Source organism: Apteryx rowi, unplaced genomic scaffold, assembly GCF_003343035.1.
Source record: "Apteryx rowi isolate R43461 unplaced genomic scaffold, aptRow1 scaffold_90, whole genome shotgun sequence".
In the NCBI taxonomy this organism is placed as follows: domain Eukaryota; kingdom Metazoa; phylum Chordata; class Aves; order Apterygiformes; family Apterygidae; genus Apteryx; species Apteryx rowi.
Genome location: NW_020451205.1, coordinates 1506544 through 1529222, shown reverse-complemented (window position 1 = coordinate 1529222; position 22679 = coordinate 1506544). Strand labels below are relative to the sequence as shown.

The following is a 22679-nucleotide window of genomic DNA, read 5'->3' as shown; positions in this document are numbered from 1 at the left end:
CTGTCTCTTCAGGGCTTACTAGTGTTGTCTTAAATAATACTCTGTTCAGGTGGCTGAAAAATGTTGGTAAGTCAGTCTGCCAGATACTTTATAGTGGATTTAGGTACTTGTTCAGAAGTCACTAAATGTATTTCTATACTTAGTAGCAGATACCATAATACCATTTTGTCTAGCCCCAAAAGGGCAGACTGTATTACAGTAAGTATATTAATTAATGACTCCATGGAAGTAAAAACCTGTGAATAATTAAATAGTAGCCTGCTTTCTAAACTAACTTCTAATGTTATATTAGAAGCATCTTAATTCTGTGATAACCTGAAGACCCTACTGTGCTGCCTGTTTTTTAACCTGACATAAAATTAATAACATGTATCCCTTCCTTTCCATACATATTTTGTTCTAGTTATTAGTACAGGTATATTCTTGAGCATGATCTAGACAAGAACTGCACTCATCTTCGAAGACTTCTGTGCCTACTAGACTTGAAGGGTCTCCTCTTCAGCTTGTTCATTGGTATTTTACAGGAAAACTTTCTGGCAATCAAGATATTGTTAGGAGTATTTCTTGCATAGAAACTCCCTGTACTACTACTTATCCCAGCCCATACAGCCTAATGGAAAAGTACCCATGCTTGATGCCCTTGAAAACAATATCATTATGCTTGGTATTGCAAGCACCAGTGAAGACAACAATGTACAGAAGAGTGGAATACCAAGTCAGAGTAAAAATGAATTCTTTATTTTGGAGGGGAGAAATTCCAGCCAGAAACACAATTGCAAACCTTTCAAGATAGGAGTCTGACAAAAATATCTTTACCTGTCCAAGGCAACTCCAAGAGACTACTCAGTAGGTCTGTTTCCCTTCATCCAAGTTGATGATTCCTAACCAAATGTTTGAGAATCCAGTTCTCTTGCAAGCTTATTACATCTTGCACGTTGTTGTACATAAAGAAGAAACAAAATACTGGGGGGAGGAGGGGGATGTGTGACTTCTCATACTCAGAGCTTCTTCCACAGCTCTATTTAAATCCAGCTTTCTTCCTGTTACATTTGCCTGGATTTTTTTAATAGTAACAGTGGATTTGGTTTCATTTCATGCCTAGGCTGATCTRCTGGCAACTGCTGATGAGATGGATGACCTTGTTTCTGTATGCACTTCCCACTACTCCTGCATTCACTGTGTTATATGTAGCAATTGAGTAAATGAAGTCAGCTGACAAATCTGGCAGAAATTCTGCAACACACAAACAAAAGGAATATKTTGTCCATCATCGGCCAATTAAGTTGGTTCATTCAGTGCTATGTGGTCACTAGATGTAACACGAGTGTGCAGGAGTAGTGTCACAGACTATTTGTTGGGGAGCTGACTGTTAGACAAGCTTAGGTATAATGGAAAATCACATCCTCTGAGAGTGATTTAGATGAGACCGAGTTCTTCCTTTTGGTTGTAGAGCCCTGCTTCCTCCCTTTAGCCAACTCTGGCACTTGTATAAACTTTTGAGCCATTTCAGCTAGCAGAACTAGCAGAAAGTGATTCACCACCTAGGTTTGGGTTTTGTTTTGTTTTGTTTTTTTACTGCCTTATCAATTCAGGCAAGCATCAGAGCAGGCAGAAAGGATCTGCTGGGAGCATATGAGGGTAGCAAGCCTGTAATGTTGGCCTAGCCATTTTGTGAAATCTCATCCATAGGCTCTTCCTGACAGATTCTTTGGTAGATCTCTTCAGTGTGCCTGAGATGCTGGTGCCTGCTGAAGTGCTTCCTAATCGGAAATAAACAGACCCTTTGAAGCACCTGGATGGTTGTTAGCTGGTGTGTGCAGAAAGAATTGCTCGTTTTGAGGAGAATGCACTTGTCAGCTGGCGGGGCGGTGTTCAGAGTCTTTATAGGGCTTCTTCATTCTTTGACTCTACCTTCATTAGAAAACAAATAACTTGATAATCCCATGTGGTTTATCAGTGGTCCTTGTTTCAGGCCAGGCATGATGACTGATGACCTTAGGGTGACAGTGGCTTTGTGGTGACTGACCTTAAGTCAGTCATTGAAGATATTGTGACAAATGAAATATCTTCCTAGCAGCTGTGAGCAGGTGTCAGTGCAATAACATGTTTCAGTACATGTTTTCTTTCAGATCAAAATATGCTGCTTCTTTAAAAAAAAAAAAAAAAAAAAAAAATCTACCTCTCAGGCTGGTATTCTCTTAATGAATAGAATGAAACAATTTCAGGGATGAGAATTATATGCAAAGCATGCTGCACTTGGTACACTAAGCTCAGGACTATATTTCTGCTATTACAAGGGTGTTGATTTTAAAATAATTAATTGTCATTGGTATATGTACTACTCAGTAATGCACTTCATCTGAGAGCAGCTACTGAGTCTTACCACTGGTTTAATATTGCATCTTATATTGGGAAATGTTTCCAAAGAAATCTTAGCCATGTGATTCACTGACTCTACTGCCAGTTGAAATAAATGGTCTGTTTTGTTTTTTTCTTATTGCATCTGCAGACTATGGAGAGGCAGAAGACTCTTATACGAGGGCTCTGCAGATTTGTCCAGCCTGCTTCCAAAAAGATAGGGCTGTTTTGTTTTCAAACAGAGCTGCTGCAAAAATGAAACAGGTGAATATTCTTTTATTTTATTAAACACCATGTATTGATTATATGACAAATCCAATCATAAAGTCAAGTACTAGTGATGCGTAAATGATGGCAAAGGAATTAAGCTGTTTGCAGGTTTTGCTGTTTGCTTGATCTCTCATGTTCCCAGTAGAAATGCTGGTACACTTAGTTTTACTGAGGAGAAATACAAAACTGAAGGTTTCAGTTGGAGCAGCTGTTCAAAATTCCTGTGTTGCATTACGTTTAAAATGCTTTGATTTTTTTCCCCATTCTATTTGTTTTAACTAGATTCAAAGTCTGTGTTGCAACAGCTGTCTTTAAGCATGTTTAGTATATTCAGACCATGCAGTGATTGTTTAGATTTATAGCTAGTCAGTGTTTTGCTAAAAAACTGGATAGTCATATACTTGTCTTCAAATAATTGGCTCAAGCATTTTGAGGCATAAACTGGACTTCCTAACTAGGGCTTTATCAATTCAATTAGTCTGCTTCCTTCACAGTTGCTGTATAGCAGGACAGATCTATATAGTAGGACACTATCTCAATAGAACGAATACTGCTTGCTTTGTGTTTTCTTCTGCCTGACCAGGGATAGGTGCCCAAATGTCAACAGAAGTCAGTGATACACTGACAGCATGGAAGGCATAGAACACAAAATCTGTGCGAACAGAAACTGAACAATTTAACTTGTAAGCTAATAATGAATTTTAAAAAATAACAGTTGAAAGTTCTTGATATAAGTGAGGATTCCATCTTTATAAACAAGCTGTTAGACTGCCCAGTGACTGGAGGATTGGGAGAACCTTTATGCCTCTTTCAGCTCGTGTAGCCTGTGGACATCCTGCTAGTTGGCCTCAGCAGGAGCGAGGAGGACCTAGCAACAAGCATTCAGTGCAAGCATTCATATGCTTTTCTGGCGCGCAAGAGTGTTGGGAGTCTAAATTTAGTTTTYGGAGGCACTTATAGCTTTTCTATCATGCTTATTATCATGCTTTCAAAACTATTTCTCTTCAGGCTATAAACATGGTGCTAAGTTACCTCTTCTTCCTAAAATAAAACAAAGAATTTGGGAGAAATTGCTCTTTAATTTTGCTTTTGCTTTTAAGATTAAATTATTATAGGAAAAAACAGACAGTAGTTCCTGTTCTCAGGTTACCTCCTGCAAAACGAAGTTCCTCGCACTTTTACTCCAATATTGAGACAGATGCAGCTCTGGAGCAATGTACCTTACAGCCATATTTAGGTGTAAAGAAATAAACTCTGGTAGTGTTGGAGTATTCTTGCTCAGCTAGAATTATCTAACTCACTCTTGGGCTGTTGACTTGTTTGAGCAGACTAGGAAAAATGGGATTCTGTAACAGCAGATGCTGCAACCTTTCAAATATGAAAGCTGTAAACTGAAAAACCTCCTTATAATCCAGATGTTAGCTATTCATTTTACTGGGCAACTAATCCAATAGTTCTAAGGGAGACAAAGATGATTAAAAAAAATGTACGTGAGGTAGTATAGCTCACCTGTATAGATCAGTAGAACCTGATAGACAGATACATTGCCCTGAAATTAAAAAAATTAATAACATCATTATGTCTTTTCTTTTATGCCTGCTGTACCCATTTGCTTTGCACTACAATAGAAGCTTGTCAGGCGTTGTTCTGAGATAGTTTCTGTTTTAGGGACAAGAAAACTTTCCTTTGGTGTAGAAAGGAAGGAACCCTCTACCTTTATCAATACCCTTATCAATACTACTTAGATCATGAATATAAGCACAGAACAGTTTTTTCTCAGCTTTTTTTTTTTATTCTTAGTTTGAATGAAAACAGGATCTGTGTCTCAGCTCCTTTACTTCTTTTTGTTCCATTATAAACAGATTGCCTGAATTTCATCTTCATTGTCTGAGTGCTCAAAAATCTTGTCCCTGCCACTTCTGGAAGTCCCTCACATTGTCCCTTGTAGAGAAAGTTGTATCAGTGCTAAAGGCAGGATCTGCTTTCAAAATGTCTTGTCTCATACAGACAAGAATTTACCCAGGAGTCCTGGGAACCAGCTATTCCAACYCCTTAATTGACGAAGGTAGAAAGGCTGTAGCTCGGTTAAGCCAAGGCCTGCAGATGTGACTCAGCCTTTTGACTGTAGCTTGCTGCCGGCTGTTCTGTGCAGACTGATTAGTGGGGCAGCCATGCAATCTGCACGCTGGCAGCCTTCACAGAGGAAGCTAATCACTGGTAAAGAGCTCTGAATCAGAAGCAATGTTATGAAAAGCCTTGATTAGATGAACATCCAAGTTTCTTGGAATGTCTGACAAACCTTTTTGTTTGCAACAGTAAATCAGTTTCTCAAGAAATGACTTAAATATAACTATTTTGTGTTCTAGGACAAGACGGAAGCTGCCCTAAGTGACTGCAGCAAAGGTATGACTTTTTTCCTGTGTCCTACTCTTGTGCCAGATCTTTCATACATAAATCATGCCAGTCAGTGCCTTTCTGCAGAGCTGTAATTTTTGGCATGACAATCTTTAAAGAATTTGTAGAAAAGTTGTGGTGGAAGAGACCTGTTCCTAGGACTTACTTATTTTGTAAAATGTCTAGCAAGCTTTTACTGCCTAAAATAATTTATTTTCTGTTCTCTTGTACCAATAAGACTGCTGTTTGTACTTTTTTAACAGGAAAGTCTTTTTTTTTTTTTAAGGAGGATGTTTCCTTGCACTTGTTATTTTAAACCCTCTTCTACCTGCCATTCCCCCCCAGATCTTGAGTTTAATTCCAGTTTCCAAAGAATTATGTGGCTTCATGGAATTAAAGGCATTATCAAGTCCCTTCTATGCAAGGCTTTTGCTTTGTCACAAGGGCTTATGCTCTCCAGTTCTTGTCCTGCTTCATTTTATCTTTGCAGTTCCTGGTGAAATCATTTCAGCTGTGCATTGCTTTATTGCTTCCACCCACTCACCCATGCTTTGAATATTTGTTGAACTYCCCATGACAGCTGGGAAAAAAGTCCAATTTACCAATCAGAAAACTAATCCAATGGCTGAGTGCCAGTGCTGCTTGTACAGTAAATATGAGTTTGTACATGCTGAAAGTATTCTCAAAGGTAGCAAATTCTAGCTGACCTCTGTCATTTTGGGGTTTTGTCTTGCTTTGGTGGTGGTGCATTTTGAAAAAATGCTTCTGTTAGTTTTATAGCGGCTGAAAGGAAATCGGTCTGCTTTCCAGCGCTGAGACTTAAACCGACCATCACTTGACACTCCCCAGGGATTTGGCTTACAAACTGCAATGCAACACTTAAGAGCGCAGCAGAGCAATTCACACTAACCTGCAATTTGCTGACTGTAGCATTGTCTTTGTCCTTCCTAAAGAAATAAGCTAGAATGTTTAGCTGGAGAATCCTAGATTTAATTGTCCTGAGAACAATTTTAATGATTTAGCAGTTATAAAATGGGCAGTCTTTCATACTGCCTCTTTCTATGATGAAAACTGAAGAAATTCTTGAGAAATTACCATGAGCAAGTTACTGTTAAATTTAGTGTTCAGTCCTGCACCAGCAAACATGGTCATGCCTGCCAAGGGAATAAGGAGAGGATAAGCTTAAATTCAGTCAGTGTGCCTCTCTACTAACTCGTAGAGCTAATACAGCCATTTATGGATTCCCAACCCGATTTTGACTGTTTGATATTACAGTAGATTCAGAAGAACACCAATAGTTTTCCTGGAGTTTGTCTCAATTTGCTCTGAGATGAGCAGGGAACTGCTTATTTTCCCTGCTACATCTATCTTTAGGTGTATATATAACTCTAGATATAGCCAATAATGTATCCTTACTATATATACAAAAGGTAGACAAATATATCTTGTGTCCTGCAAATTTCTGAAGCTTCACTTCTAATCTATGCATATATATTATTGCAAAATTAAACACTTTTGTGCATTTTAAATCCACTATATGTAGTGGTAGATTATAGGTATTAAATCAAACAGGATTGTTTGTATTAGACTTTCACATGCAGGTGCAAGATATGCCTTTCTGAGTTATGCCTTATCTTTTAAACTGCTACTCTGCTTGATTCTAAGCTGTGTTACAAAGACGATAACTATTAACATCAAGAATTTAATAAGCACTGGTGTTTAGTGGGGTGTAGAAATGTTTCAAGTAAAATATTGTGCTTTGCTTTTGTTTTCTAGCAGTGGAATTAGATCCTAACTATATTAGAGCTTTGCTGCGAAGAGCAGAACTATATGAAAAAACAGAAAAACTAGATGAAGCTCTGGAAGATTATAAAACAATCCTAGAAAAAGATCCATCAATTCATCAAGCCAGAGAAGCTTGCATGGTAAGCTTTTTCAGCATACCTTGGGCTAACTTTAAAACAAGGCCTTTTCTAATCTAAATATTYACTGCTGTTTATGCAAACTGCTTCATTGGCAGTGGGGACAACTTTAGTTTAAGTCAAAAAGTGTACTGGTTTTCTCTTCTGGTTTTATACAAGGAAGATATCTGAACTGCCGCAACTTCCGTGATCGTTCTGAGGTCTATAAAGCATAGTTCTTTTTTTAACCTTTGTAAAATGTGTGTGAAAGTAAATATGGGTGTTCTGAGCTGTTAACATAAAATTACAACTTTACCTGTTGAATAGCCCTTCCCAACCATCCACCTACCAAGTTTATCACTGAATATACTACGGTTCTTTGCTCTAATTTGATTCTCCCCCAAGAATATCATGGAACAGTTTCAGTGCAGTAATCTCTTTAAAATAATTAAATTCCTTTCAAAACATGGTTTGTTAAATAACATTCTGATAAACCTCTAACAAACCTTAGACTTCTGATTCTCCTGGTATTTGCATCTGTGCATGTGCTAGAAATGTAATTAGGCCRGAAGCTATGAGAAACTGGCTGTTTTCAGTCCTTGCCTGATCCTAAACCACTGCTGCATTTTAGCAGCCATCACTTCAAAGAGGATCTGCAATTTGGAGATCAGAATATGGGTACTCCATAATACAGTTTTTGCTGGCTATGTAATTGGTTAGTCTGCCTATCCTTCAGTAGGGTTAACTTTCTGATTGGTGAATTTGCAGTCAAATGCCTTTATGGCATAATTTTAAAATAATTACTTTTCTGATGAGTTGATTATATAACATTGGGGGTGGCAAAGAGGTTTCTATCAAAGTCGGTAGCTATGTTTGAATTTTCTGTAAGCCTACTTCAAAACCTTGATATTTATTTTTTTGTTTCTCGATTTGACTGTTTTCTCTTGTCTTTTTGCTATGCCTTGAGTGTGTATTGGCAGCTTTGAGCTGTTTTACTAACACTGGTTTAAATCTGCTATTAATCTTTAAGAACTTAGTCTCTCACTTGAATAAAATGGCACCTTGTGGTCACAAACAGCAGTGTGTCCCGATTCAGCTACTTTCTTCATTACCAAACAAAATGAGTTTTGCAGATTAATACTGTGCTCCAATGTCCGCTTTCAATCAACATTACAAATACTTCAGGATTAAAGGTTTTTTGAGGAATCTTTGTCCTATCTCTAAGTGTAGGAAAATGCTTTAAGAGTTTCCTTGGGTTTTTGGACAGAGCGACTTGGATGAACAAAGTGAAACCCCCATCTGACACATAAATAAGCCCTGCTCAATGGGGATTTAATCATTCCCACAGCCTGTTGATTTGAGGTTTTTAAGCAACTCTTTGTGTAAAATACCGTCAGGAAGTGATTTTTTTTTTTCCTAGTGGTATTTAGGATGTTAATACGTAATGTGAAAAAAATAATGGTGGATTTGACAAGTTCAGAGGGCCTTTACACAAGGGAAGGGGTGGCAGGTAGGGAGAGCTCTTCTGGGCAGAAAGCTCCTCTTAAAGGCTGCTTGGTGTTCTTATTTTTAGAAACAGGTTGTAAAGGCGTGTTGACAGGATAAATGGGGTAGAGATAAGGCCAGACAGCCTGTGGTTTTGAAGGAACACGTGTTAATGAAGCTGCTATCAAGAATACAGTGGTGGTCACTTTCTGTGGAAGTGGGAGCTTCAGGTCGTGGTGGGTGAATGGCTTAGCAAGAGCCTGTAAAGAGCTGCCTATCTTCTGCAGGGAAAAATGGAAGTGAAGACAGTTCAGTTTTTGTTTAAAGTAAATGGATATAATTTTAAAACAATGCTTAGCTGGGCACCTGAATCCATATGATGGTGTTTGGTGGTTTTTTGGGGGTTGTTTTTTGAATTGGTTAAACTTTCAGAGGGCACAATTACTTGAGGTTCATCTTCCCATCAGTGAACCTGCAACATATTCTGCACCAGGGAGGAAACAAAAAAATCATGTGTTTCATCCCCAGAATCTTCTCTAAAAGCTCTTTGTATACATTAATGATGAAATCTGTTTGAAAGCCTTAGTTTTAGTTGTTTTAATTCTYCATTGGAGAAAATAAATCATTAGTATGGACTCCCCCCCGGCCAATAATAGTGTTGTAGGTGTCAGACTAGAAACTGCTTTGATAGCATATTAGACAAGAAACCTTGCCCGAAATTATTTTCTTCGGGACTGCATCAGTTACACTGATGGCAGAAAAATATTCTGCTTAACTGTGTAACTCCTATTAGTGCTGTTTGTGCTAAGGGTGTGGTTTCAGAAAACAGCTAAGCTGATCTGCCAGCTGCCTGCCGCTCCAGATGCTGCGCGGGTGCTGGCACTGGTGCTGGTACTAGCCGTTGTCCGACCCTTTGGGGACGGCTGGTCCTGAGTGTCAGTCTGGCAGACAGCTAGCCCTGCCAAGAGGAAAAACAGCAACAGACAAAAAAAACAGCAACCAAAAAGCTCCAAAGTGAATAGCTTTCTACAGCATTGGCTTTCTGGCGTCAGGCAAGTCCTAGTGCAAGTGCCAGGGAGAAGGAAAGAACACGTGGTCAAGGCAGTGCAGGGATCGGGGCCATCCCTTTCGGCGGCAGCCCGTGACAAGGTCAGTGTACTGTACTGTGAAACAACCCCCTGATGCTTGTTGCATGCATGTGGCTGAGAGCAGGGGAGCACTTTAGCACCTAGCTCTTGGCGATGGCCTAGTAAATGACAAGCTTGTCAAGCATCGTTACTGCATGGGTAGTGAATGTGATGGGTCTGTCACAGTCTAGACAAGTGTATATGTGTTGGCCTCATTCAGTCTTCTAGCTGAGACTGTCACTTAACTGATCCAGTAATTCAACCAAGGAGTCTGCTGACATTTGTAAAGGAAATGATAGGGTTTAGTTTTTGTGGCTTCCAGAGTATTCTGTAGTCTCTTAACATCACCCTAAGCCTCCTTCTGGATCTAGCCTAATCTGGTCAGTTACTTGGTAAAATAGTATTAGTGCATAGGGGTGCATGCTCTTAGTGCGTTTTAGCAGCTCCATACAAAGAACAGCTGTGAAGACCAGATGGATTGTCAGGAACCACCAGCCATCAACTCCACAGATCAAGAGCAGTGTCAGTAGGTGGTGTGAAATGTAAGGGGTTTAAAATATATATGTTTTGGCTGACTGGAAACCTCTATAGTTATAGATACTGGTCCTTCATGCCTCTTGTCACACCATGATCTTCCTTCAGTGAGTATGCCTCATCTCTTTAAGAATCTCGCAAATAAGCCCGTGCTCAGGAACCAGTGGAGATTTGTGCTAGAAGAGAATGTTCTTCCTGGCAATCTTTCAAGAATGTTTTAGAATGATCAGTAATTTGTTCTTATTTTTTGTAGCTGGGAAGTACRGAGGTCGACTGTTACATATACCTCCTGCTCCTTGGCCTCATTTTATTAGGCAGAGACTTTAGGCTGACATGTGGTACAGAACACATTGTACAAAACRCCCTCAATTTACACCTCAATGGGATTTAGGGCATTCTGCTCTGAGTTGCTCCTGTTCTATGTCAAGTTTCAGGGTAGAGGCAGTCTTTTGAAACTGAAGCTTAAAACTCTTCTCTTGAAGATTTGTTAATGAAATGCTGATGGACAGCTAGTTCTACATTCTTCTAAATATAATGAAATTTCACAATAGAAAACAATCCACTATAATGTTAATTCCATGTATGTAATTAATTGTAATATGCAGGGGACTAAGACTCTGCTTTATTTTAATCTGAAGTCCACTCTTCTCTGCAGAAATAGTGTAGCACTTTCTCCCCCACCCCCACCACTAATAATAAAAATGATGCATCAAGACTATTTGCAAATAATTAGCTTCATTTGTTGTTAGAACCAATCCTTCTTCTTCCTATATATAGAAAATATTTGGCATACTGCTTTCCTGGATATAATTGTGTTAAATGACTTTAAAAAATCTTTACCATACAATATTTCCCTGCTTTGGTTCTGGTGTACCTGCTCTGTAATTTCAGTGCTGCTTATATTTCAGGAGTTCAGCACTAGTGTTTTGACTCTAAAGCCCTGTGTGGCACACTTTAATTACTTTTGACATCTTCAATGCCAGATTAAAGCATTTGAAATTAGTGTTTTGTGGCCAAATAATCCCTATTGATGCTTTCCCAGAAAGTGTTTAATTATGTGGTATCAATCTTTAGGTTTTGTTTTTAGCAGGTGCATAACAGTGTTGTGTGAATTTTAGCTTCCACACAGCTTCTGAGGGACTGGCAAGCCAGATAAACAGTGTTAATTACCAAAAGAAGCTGTACTTTGAAAGGAGTGTCATAAACACACAGTAAACAGCTGTGCTTATGGACACCTTTCTATAGATAACTAACCTTGCAAGCATTTTGGGGGGAGGTGAGAAATAGCGAGTTTTCAGAATATTAATATTCAGATGGACAAAACATGGAATATGTACTTCAGATCTAGTATTTGTGCCTTCATTTCCTGCTAAAGAGAGATGCTGTATATGCCAAACCAAACCAAGATTCAGCTAATCTCACAGCCACAACCTAAACTGAAGTTAGAGCCTGGGGATATCCACACATGTTTTCATGCAGCCAGCTCAGGTCCAGATCTCACCCAACTTAATAAGCCCCTCTGGGTCTGCAGAAGTCAGATGGGGTCTGACTGGGCTAATTAGACCTGGCTCACTGGTGGTGATACCAGGCCTGGGCTGCTTTCAGGCTTAGCTATCCATGTGTCTCTGCATTATATTCCTTAGTATTCATTTATCTGGTTTTCTGGGATATACCACTTCTCTTCCCCATTACTGCAGAAAATGGACTGTATTTGCCAGTCTTCAYCAGTACATACTGCTTTGAAAAGAAAGAATAATCAGGCTGCCTTGTCAAGGCGCTTTTTCTTGAGGTGAACATCTTATTTCACTGTAGCAATATCATCAGAATGACAAACCCATACATGATGACTGGAGCTATAAATTACAGGAAGGAACAAGATCAGGAAATTGAGTTCTTTAACTGTGTTCAGAAGCCAATTATCACAAGGGGAGTGTGTGTGGAGTGAATCCCACACCTGTTACCACAGTCAGCAACTGTAATTAATTTACTGATAGCACCATTAGAGCAGATCTGTCTCATTTGCTCTGACCTCCACAAGAAGAGAGAGCAGAGTTACGACTATAATTGCATCCTCAAATGGCAGGATTATATGGTGATAAGCATAGTATTAAAGCTTGAAATAGTTACTTATGAAAGTATGAAAAAGACCTACAAAAAGTGACTGTCATTCATGCTATGTTTTGTTTCAATACTGTATTTAACTGATGTACAGTAAACTGCCACATAATTTAAATGATGCAGTAGTAACTTTAGTTGTAGTGAATGTAAAATTCTAATTAAAAGTGGTCATAGCATTCATTTAGCAAAACACCATTACTGTGTAAAGATGGAAGATGAGTCACAGCTGTTTTAGGCATAAATGGGAATCTAATTATTAGGAATGCACAGACCATGCAGTTACTTAATGCTCATTAGAAGCATTTGCAAGCTTTTTGTTTGTGATGATACAACAGATCTTAACACTGGTACCTGTTCCAAAGCTCTAAAGAGGAAAAACATGTTCCTGAACTGTTACTTGGAGCTCAAGATTAACTGCTGGACTTTCCTTCGTACAATGAAAATTGCCAGATCAAGGCCCTCATTTGTAATGCTCTCTCCTCTTTAGAAATGTGACATAGATTGCATAATAAGATGCTGCTCATTAAACTACGTCCTGAAGTTCATAGACAACTAATTCCGTGATGTTCTGATAAAATATTCATATTTACATCTTTCTTCATCTTTTCATAATACAGATTTCCTTGAAGTGTCATGCCAGCAAGAGCTGAATTCATGGCTKTGTCTCTCCATACACCTCTGTGTTTATGTTCAGAAGTCAAACRTTGTGCTTGCTAGTTCCTTCAGTCTCTCTTACCAAATGAAATGCATGCAGCACAGGAGATAGGGCTAAAAATATTCTTTAATTCTAAGTCTCTTAAATTCCATAAACTTGTCAATTAAAATACCAGGAAAACATCAGATTTGTTTTTCAGCAGTAAAAATATATGCCTATATGAAACCTGCACTTACAAATTACAGCTTACTGTTTGTATGAACTGAGGTAATAGGGTGAATATAGGTTTCCCAAATAAGATGAAAGGGTCAGTTTGACATAAGGATTTCTTTTAAGCCATGAACAGTGCATCCTGGGTATAGGTATGCAAATCGCCCACAGTAACCCACAGCATTGTTGAAAGCATGCATCTGATTCCAATTTTTCCTCTTGCTTCCCACAGCGATTACCTAGACAAATCGAAGAGCGGAATGAAAAATTAAAGAAAGAAATGTTAGGTGAGTAGCTTGTACATATAAATTGCTTCCATAATAATCTTAATGCTCAACTAGAAAAATAAAAATGCATGACTACACAGATCTCTTGTATAAAACTTAAAGTAAGTCTTAAAGGAATGCTTGTTCTGTATTAAACAAAACTTTCCAGTTCTATATTGCTTAATTTTACCGATAATAAGGTGTAGCCAGATAATGCTCTCTTACTGAGAAAACTATTAGTTAAATTTAAAGAAAAATGCTCAAACTTCCTAAAAACAATTTAATTTTGATGCACGAAAAAGAGAAGAAAGAATTATTTGAAACAGAACTATTATGTCTCCATTCTTTCCTGCCCTGCAAGTAAACCTTTAAAGGAAACATTCCCCTAAAAAAGGCAAAGACAGGGTTTTCATCAAACCTTTAACAAAAAGTCACCCATATTTGATCTTGAGCAGCTATATTTGATCTTGTGTCTGAAGAAATAAATTTGGTTCTTTATGTAGCATTTTCCACCTATAGACTTCCAAGCCTTCATATCTATTCATTTTTCTGTAGTATCTCAATTTTGTTTGTGTGGAGGCTGAAGCAAACCTACCTAGCGCTGCAAACAGGCCTTAGGCATTGCTGGGAATAGAATCAGATCTCCRAACTACATTGTTCATTGTCTGGTTAGTTTTGACCTTTACAATTTTGTACTAAAGCACACTGCTGACTGGAGCTGTTTATAGAAGACAATTTAATTAATATAACTAATTTCAATATGCCCCCCCCATTGTGTTGTATGGTATTGCTTGGATAATATTTGAAATGGAGTGATATATTTCAAAAGGATAACTACTTAAAGCCGATTGTCCAAGCAAGATTGGTTTTAATGCATAATATTAATAAGAATAAAGCACTTCCTTGCATGAGTCTGAGCTTCATGGTTAAACTAAGCATTCATCATAATAGTTTGGGGGAGAACCTACCCCCTTGGGGGGGGGGGGAGACGACCCACCTGCAGAAAACTTCTGCCAGCATTGCCTACTGCCTCCTAGTTAAAAAGGATTTATACTTTATTTTAGGTTCAGACACTGCACAAGCCATCCAGACATAATGGTGCTTTTTAAAATCAGTTTTTATTTCTTTTTGTATTGTTTAGAAAATCCACACAAAAGAGCAAGAACAAATGACTATTACTTAAAAAGAGAAASTGACTGTACCTGTCCTGTTTCAGAAATAGCTTTCGGCAGTTATCTGTTGCTAATTCTAGGTGTGACAAGTCATGGCTGAAATACTGTTTTAAGATGAGTAGGCTTGAGGGTTTGTGTTGGGAAAGGGGAAGAGGGTGTCTTTGGAGAATTGGATTAAATAAACTCAGCGTCTTTCATACTATAACACTAATTCTTAAAATACTTGAGCAGACTGTTTCAAGGGCTTCTGCTGAAGTCAGGGTTTTTCTTTAATTGAATGTTTTTTGAATGCAGTGCAGTGAGTCTGATTTGCTCTTGTTTTCTACCTATCTTGCCCTGGTAAATTTAAGTAAAGTTGCAGTAAGGCTTTCTAGAGCTGCTGTCAGGAGCTACTTAGAATAAGCCAGAGGTAAATAAGGTTGTGTGATAGGGGTATAAATAAATGACAAATGCAGAAAACTGTCAAAAGGATGATGCCCATTTGTAGGAGATGAGATTGGTTTCAACACTGAGTGATATGAAAGCAGTTCTTGAAATTCTTTGAATTCTCCCTTTGTGCTATTTTTATCAATGTCTAAAGGACCTCACAAATCACAAGGGACTATACTGAAACAATAAACCTAGCATTATAAACTGTCATTACAGCCCAATCCTAGATTGCTAATTTTTGCCTAGATTTCCAATTAGATCTGATCTTTTTATAAGCTATTACACCAGGGGCAGTTAGAATTTCAGGTTTAGACTGGTCTTTTGGAGAACCAGCTCGGGCTGTCTCTGTTGTGATTCTGGAGAAGGAAATCCTTTCTCTTAAATCCCTTCTTAATGATGTTAAGTATGTGCAAGGAGATGCAGTGATGTGAACAGCCAGGAAGGACAACCAGAGCAAGAGTGAGGTAATACAGCATCTAACCTTATGTGTATCCTTGGCTCTTGTGTGTGAAAGGATTCACAAATTGTCACATCTGTTTTCAAAATTACATGATGTCATTTGGCCGGGTGATGTTTTATTCTTAGCTGTGCTTGCAATCACTAGTGTAACACACAAATTGAGGAATTTTTCCGCAATACATTCTCTTAATAGTACATTTGAAATTAAATTTGGAATATGGTGGTAACCAGACTCATTTTTTAAGTGTTATTAAATTCCCTGTATCCTGTCTGCAAGAGAGGAAATAGTGACATCATGGGTCTAATGATGCAGGCCTGGGAGGGAAGTACTTCCCAGGACTTTCAAAATGCTGCTGTTCTACATGAGGTCAAAGACAGACCCTTACAGCTGCAGGCTAGGTGGGAGCTCTGGAAGGAGTGAAAGATGACAAACTCAAAATAGCTTGGTGGTTGAGACATTTGTATGGATCATTTCTGCTGTACCATGTATTTGTTTTAAGCTGCTTCAACTTTTCTTTTTCAAGCACTTGGTTAATGGCATTTACCCACTGAGTACTGTGGCAGAATAGAAAATTGCTTGCTGTAATCTGTTAGGAGATTATCTGGCTATTGGTAAACAGTGCCAAGGTGTGCGAGCATTCCTCTGCTTTCTCTCAGGGAAGCCAGCACCGGTGCCTGGGCTGTACCCCAGGTTTCCTGGCTCCCGGAGAGCAAGTTGGACACATCCAATAGTTCCAGGCAGAGCCAGGCCTGCCCCGGGAGCACTGGCACTAAGCTTAAATAAATAACAATATCTTTCAAAAAGAATGTCACACTTCATGCTTTGACTTCTTTGAAGTTTGGGATTGCACTGAACTCCTATTGTAGTCAATGAATCAGCCAGTAACATTGTTTTTTTCAGGCTTTTGTTCTTTCAACTAAAAATAAGCCCTGGTATACCCAGTTAAATAACCTGTCATGAAAACTAGAACTGTGTACAAAAAAAAAGCCAAAAAAACAAACACAAAAAGTGCCTCTTCTTCCTTCTCCAAGTGTTCCTGTTTTCCTGTGCTACAGCTTGTTATCACATAGTCTGTAAGAAGCTGAAACCACAACTTCTTAAGTGATTGTGTGTAAATAAATCGGAGTACACATTCTTGGCTGGATTTTCCTTCCAGACTACCTAACTATGAATTCTCGCATGCAAATGGTAGCACATGTGATTAATGAAGTTGATGACATTTAAATATGTTATTTATATATTTATATATATATATATATATGTTTTATTGCCAAACCAAGTTCATTCCTACTGTATATTCTGCAAAGGTTTAACTTTTCCAAAGCTGGTGTTGCCACTTAAATTATTTTCATATTTTCCATTCAGTCTTTGCAGGTGAGTGCTGCCGCTTGTCAGTGAAGTTTGCTCAGTAGCAGCTAACCTTGGTTTATTGGAGTTTCACAACGTAGTGAAAGCTTAATTTATAGCACATTTTTTAAAAGTAGTTTTTAAATTCATGTGTCTTTCCCTTTATGCTTTCACAACACGAGCATCCTTTGCCTCAGTAATTGCCCAGGATGTGAACCCATACTAACCATTTTCAGTGTTTGTTTTTTATTTTTCTTCTGACTTTAAAACTGAAAATTTCCAGCATTGTGCAACAAGCTAGTCTTGTTTAGAAAAAAATATCATTTTTGTGATAATGAGGAGCAGGTCCTTTGAGGAGAGCATGGGAGAACAGGGGAAGTCTGGAATTCAGTTTTAGAAAGGTTTAGCAGCCTGGGGTTTGTGATGGCGGTAGAGTTTTCTGCATGGCTACATGGAAGTTAAGTATGTTAGTTATTTAAAAAAAAAAAGAAAAAAAAAGGTATGGAACATATGTCATCTATGTAACCCAGCTTATGCACATGGAATTCATCAAATCCAATTAAAAACTATTGAGACTTTCAATGTAAGTTATAAATGAGTGCATTACAGAAAACAGTAAAATGTATGCGGTTATTATTGTGAATAACAGGAAGGCCCATCAAAACTTATCGCCTAGGTCTTTCTATCAATATGAGCTTTTTCCAGCTACTTGAGATCAGCAAACATATTTACTAGGCTTAGTGCCTCAAGAATAAGGTGGTTGTTTGTTTTTGCATGTGTGGGTTTGTTTTTTGTTTTTTTGGTTTTTGTTTTTTTAATACTGAAGGCCATGCTGTATTTTAAACTAAGAGGCAAAGCCTTGATACTGTATGTAGGGAGAATTGAGGTCACTTGAAATAGTGTAAACAAGAACTGATACAGTTACTTTTAGTTCAGTCCTCACATACAGTTTAGGGAAGGGTAGAAGATTTGCCCTGGCTCTTTCAATTGCTTCAGAAATGTTGCTGGAAATACAGTAAGTTCTCCAGAGATGAAACCTCATTGAGAAATTTCTTAGCCATAATATTTTGTATTCAGCATAAACAATACCTAGCTTTTCAGCTTCCAAACAACACATTAACACTAGCAACTATACTAGAAGAATTACAAAAAAGACTCAATTTTGGTTGTTTCATTACGAACAAATAGTGAGAAACCTTGTGCATCTCCCTTTTGCCAAAGGAAGTTTAGGTGAATAATGAATTACAGATTTCTGAGCCCTATACTAATTTTACAGGTTAGTTTCCCTGTTAACCTGTGAATATTGTTTTGATGAGTTAACTTAATATGTTAGAGTTCCAGGTTAAAAGTAGATGTGTTTTAAAACATCAAGAACAAGAAGATCTCTCAAAATACCATCTCAAAGAGGAGACTGACACTGCTCCAGGACAAATGAGCGTCTGGCTGCTGAGAACTCCTTGCAGCCAGGTCACAGCTCCACAAACTTGCTTGTTCCTTCCCCCCCCCCCCCCAGCACAATCTCTCTTTTAAGAGAGCTTTTTTTTGGGGGGGGGGAAGGGAGGGGAGTGGACTAACTACAAATCTTAATTTAGAGATGAAAGGAGAGTGGGGGAGGACAAATGGTGCTTTCCTACAATGATGGGTTTATGTGCTCAAAGCAGCAGGAGCAGTGCTTTGGGCTCTTGTTCCTGGAAAAGGCAAGGCTTGCTTCTGCTTCATTAACAATTTAATAAATGTGGCTGCACCAAAAGATATTGCTGTATGTGGATTTAAATGATTGAATAGGAAGGTGACCTATGACTGTATTGTTTAATTATTCAATCAAAGCTGGGTGAGATGAAGAATATAGTATTAAATATAACATATAGTCTTTAGCCTCCCCCAAAGAACTGGCTTAGCTACAAGCAAGAATACCAAGACAGTTGTTCTGTGTTTATTGGCTCTAGTATGACCGGAAAGGAGCCATCGTACTAACTCTGATTAGAAAAGACCTTTCACTGTTTCCTGAAACAGGCAAACTCGGCTGCCTGCTCCTGAGCCAGCTGCAAGGCTTGGATAACTTGTAAACTGTTTACAACTGGCTCTAGGAATGCCAGACTATGCCAGGATTCTTCCACTAGCAGACAAAGACGCATCTCAACCCCCAAACTTGAAGCTAAGCAATGACCAATCGTTTGTCTAAAAGTACATAGCAACTATTCATCTCAGTGCTAGAGATGCTCTGAAGAGCTTTACAGTTCTATAACCAAAATGCTTATTGGATGAAATGTAAAAATTATCAGCTTGGCTTAATACTTCATTTATCTTAAATATAGTGTAGCTTTTTTTAAAAAAAAAAAAAAGACTGGTACAACAAAGCTAGTTTTAGCTGAGCCACTCACTGGAATGACCTTGTCCAAATCACTTGACCACCTCATCTGTTAATCCAAACAGGAAAAAATCTAACTGAAGAAAAATACTGTTCCACCAACTGATCGCTTTTGTAGATTAAGGTTTTTTTTGTTTTTGCTTGTTTCTTGCATAAAACTGCAAAATTTCCATTTTGATCCCCAAAGATTACTCTTGTTTTAAAATAATTACACAAATTTCAAAACTAYCCAGTTGTGAATCAGCACTTTGACACAAGCTCTTAATTACATTGGCATACTTAGGAGTGTGGTAGTAATGATAACTGGTAGTTTCTTTATGCAGTATTGCATAAAGATAAAAATGTTTTAGATAAAAATGTTTACATTTTTTCATCTGTCTTTTGTATTTTCTGTGAATCTTTATTCAAAAAAGTTGCCCTGTCCCAATTAAATCTTGCAGAGGTGATGGAAAAAATGGTATATTTTGGTTTATTGTGGTGGTGTTCAAATCAGGTTAAGCTGTTGCCAAGCAGTATGCCCCTTATCTCTTGCATCGATTGGATAAGTTAAGACTTTGATACGATTTCTGTTCTGAGCATGGGCGCAGGCCTGCCGTGTCATGCAAGGCAAATCACTTGATCCCTTTATACTCCGTTTGTATAGCATAAATACTGCTTGTCTCTTTTCATACAGGACTTGTGTAGGACTTTGCTCCTTATGTTTCTGTACTTCTACATCATTATTGTGAAGTTATTGCTTCAGTATGGTTTAGCAACAAAGCCCTAATTAAATTGAGTGTTCTGTGTGTTGCAGTGAGGAAACCTAGTAAATGGCAGTAGTGGTGATTGCACTGCGGGGCAGAAACAAGCAGCTTCAAGGGAGAATTTTTCTTGGATGCTTTAAAAAAACCCAAAAAACTATATATGGTAGGAGTTCGTATTAGTTTGCAGTTAGATTCCAATATGTCAAATGCGGCTGCTCTTTGAATATATTCAGAGACTTTAGAAATAGAAATAAAGGAGAAGATGCCTAAAATAACGTAGAACACGTGTTTCATAACTGAGGTGGTCTACAGAAAGCATACGTATAGAAGTAGGAATAGGTGTGGCATCTGCACATTTCTCAGTTACGTGATTGTGACCGCTTCAGCGGCTTGACTGGTCTTGCTCCGTGCTGACTTTTGTTGTTGTCACTCTTCCCCCTCCATGTGCACACACAAAACTCCCTACAAAACAAAATCTGTTGTCTTGAAGATCTAGTAACAGTAGAAGACTTTTTGGAAAATGGTAGGTAACCTGTGGATGCCAGCCTAGGGTTGGCTTCAACTTGTACAAACTTCTCTTGGTCCTTGGGAATTAGTCTACAATTCTGCATCAAAGCCAGGAGGAAAATAATGTTTTTCTTTGAAAACCAGCCATCTTCCTTCATCTTTGCTGTGTCATGCCAGCAGCTCAGCTAGCCAGTGTTCAGCCAACATTGAAGCTTCTTGTTTAATTTCTTGTTTAGAGCAACCTCTGCTTCTTGTTTAATTTCATGCATTTTTATCTATTCTGTTTATCTATTCTATCATCTCTATATAGAGATGACTAAAAAAGGGATGTCCCTTTTTTGTCCTCCTTATTTAGGTGGTAGTGAGACTCGTATTCAAAGAGTCTGAAAGCTTTTATAGTATATATCAATAGAAGCCTTTAGATTTTATTAACTATCATACCCTGTATAAATTTAACAATGCTTGTTAAATAATGGTTGCTTAGAGCTCTTAACAGTGATAAATTAACTAGAGAGCTGCAGTTTTGGAGGTGAATTCATGATGTCATGTCTTTAAACACATGCCAAGTTTTTTGCAAGCAAAATGGTTGTAACATTACTGTATGCTTCAAATGTAACTGCAGGTGCAAATGCATTTGCATGGAAGATTTGATTTCATTTTTCTTTATATCAATATACACATGTATAAAGGAGGTTTTAATAATTACAAACAAGCAGAGTTTGGAGCTTGTCTTTCTCTGTTTCTTTTGGAAGTCTAGGAAACTGGGCAGTTAAGTTGAATGTTTACAGAGCTATAGCTACACTGAAAATGGCAGGACCTGAAAACTTTGTATTTAAAAATTGAGTGTTGGCAGTTATCAGAGGTTAAATCCACGGTTAAGCACGGAGGAGAGCAATGCCTTGTTATGAGTTATGAAACTCATGACAAGAGCCTATGATTGAGGAAATTGGACACTTCAGTCCCCGAGTCTTCAGCAGGGCTGCCTGATAGACCATTCAGGATTGGAGAAGTGATCTGTTTTCAACTGCGAAGTTACTGTATCACAGTTAGAATTTATTTTTAATTCATTTGAGAGCCTGAATATTTAACAAACTGGAGACACTTCCACAGCGCTCACCTTAAACTTGTACAGTTGGACTGTGTAGTCAGGCATAATTCAGTGGGAGTTTTCCCCTCTGCTTATTTACTTACATATTATTTCTCTTTTTCATTGTAGGCAAACTGAAGGATCTTGGGAATTTGGTTCTCCGCCCATTTGGCCTATCAACAGAAAATTTCCAGATAAAACAGGATTCATCAACTGGTTCATACTCCATTAATTTTGTTCAAAATCCCAATAACAACAGATAACATGAATTCAGTCTAGTTCTGCTGGCTTTCAGGCTTCATGACCAGGTGCTTGCATGTACCAATGAAAGGATTCTGCAAACATTTATCATTCTATCCAAGCAAAGATAGACTCGAGCATATTCATTTCCCTGCTTGTGAAATTACTTACAATGTGGATGTAAAGCAAGTCATTTGACTTCTCTTAGTGATAACTTTGTGTCCAGTGTGTGATTTTTTTTTTAATTATTATTTATTATTTTTTCCCCCCCGTTGTGGTGTTTGGCTTGCCTGACAGCCAGGTTCGTTCCTTGGCTCATTCAATGCTGGCAACAAAATTCTAGCAAGCAATTCAGTTGAATCAAAATGCCCACGCACCTGTAGCCATATACAAAGCCTAATGGTGTCTTGGGGAATTAATGAATCTAGCAGAAGCACTTCTTCACACTCAGCAGGTGAATATGACTGACAGCATGCATGCAAGCCAGCCAGCCTCTTCTGTGGAATAGTTTTTCTTTGTAATAAAGGCTTGCTATTTCTGTTGGTTCAGTTTGTGAAGTTCTTGCCTCATACAAATCCTTCCTATGGTGGCATTGTTGTTAAAAATGCTTATAACTACTCACAAATAACAAATTTGCAAGACGCTATTTTGAGGCATTTGATTTTTTTTTTGTCTTGTTTATAGCACTCTCAGTAAATCGACCTTGGGGCCACCCTTACACAAGAGCTTTTCTACTTTTTATTGATTCTTCTGAAGATGACAGACAAGCTACATACCAAGTACATATACTTTGTAATGGTACCATAAAGTTACTGGAATTTGCTTGTCTGAGATTCATTCATATTGCAGATATTCATAATAGCAAATAAATAAGTGACATTAAAGTTGATTGCAAAAGATCTTCATAGTGTACTAGACCCTGAGAATTTTGAAATATCTTTATATATGTGCTGTTCAAGTAGTTCACTGAGATTTTGGAGAAGCAGTATCTTTTGTAACTGCTAGCTA

At 38.1% G+C, this 22679-nt stretch overlaps 1 protein-coding gene across 1 annotated transcript in view; it reads left to right on the top strand.

Annotated features, from left to right (window-relative positions):
- Positions 1 to 22219, top strand: part of TTC1 (tetratricopeptide repeat domain 1) — a 35899-nt gene extending 13680 nt beyond the window's left edge. Inside the window, exons 4-8 of the mRNA XM_026091398.1 lie at positions 2510 to 2622; positions 4995 to 5031; positions 6799 to 6947; positions 13285 to 13339; positions 21561 to 22219. Of these exons, the coding sequence (XP_025947183.1) occupies positions 2510 to 2622; positions 4995 to 5031; positions 6799 to 6947; positions 13285 to 13339; positions 21561 to 21694 (488 nt within the window). The 3' untranslated portion in view covers positions 21695 to 22219. The remainder of the gene's footprint in view (positions 1 to 2509; positions 2623 to 4994; positions 5032 to 6798; positions 6948 to 13284; positions 13340 to 21560) is intronic.
- Positions 22220 to 22679: the final 460 nt, after the last annotated feature.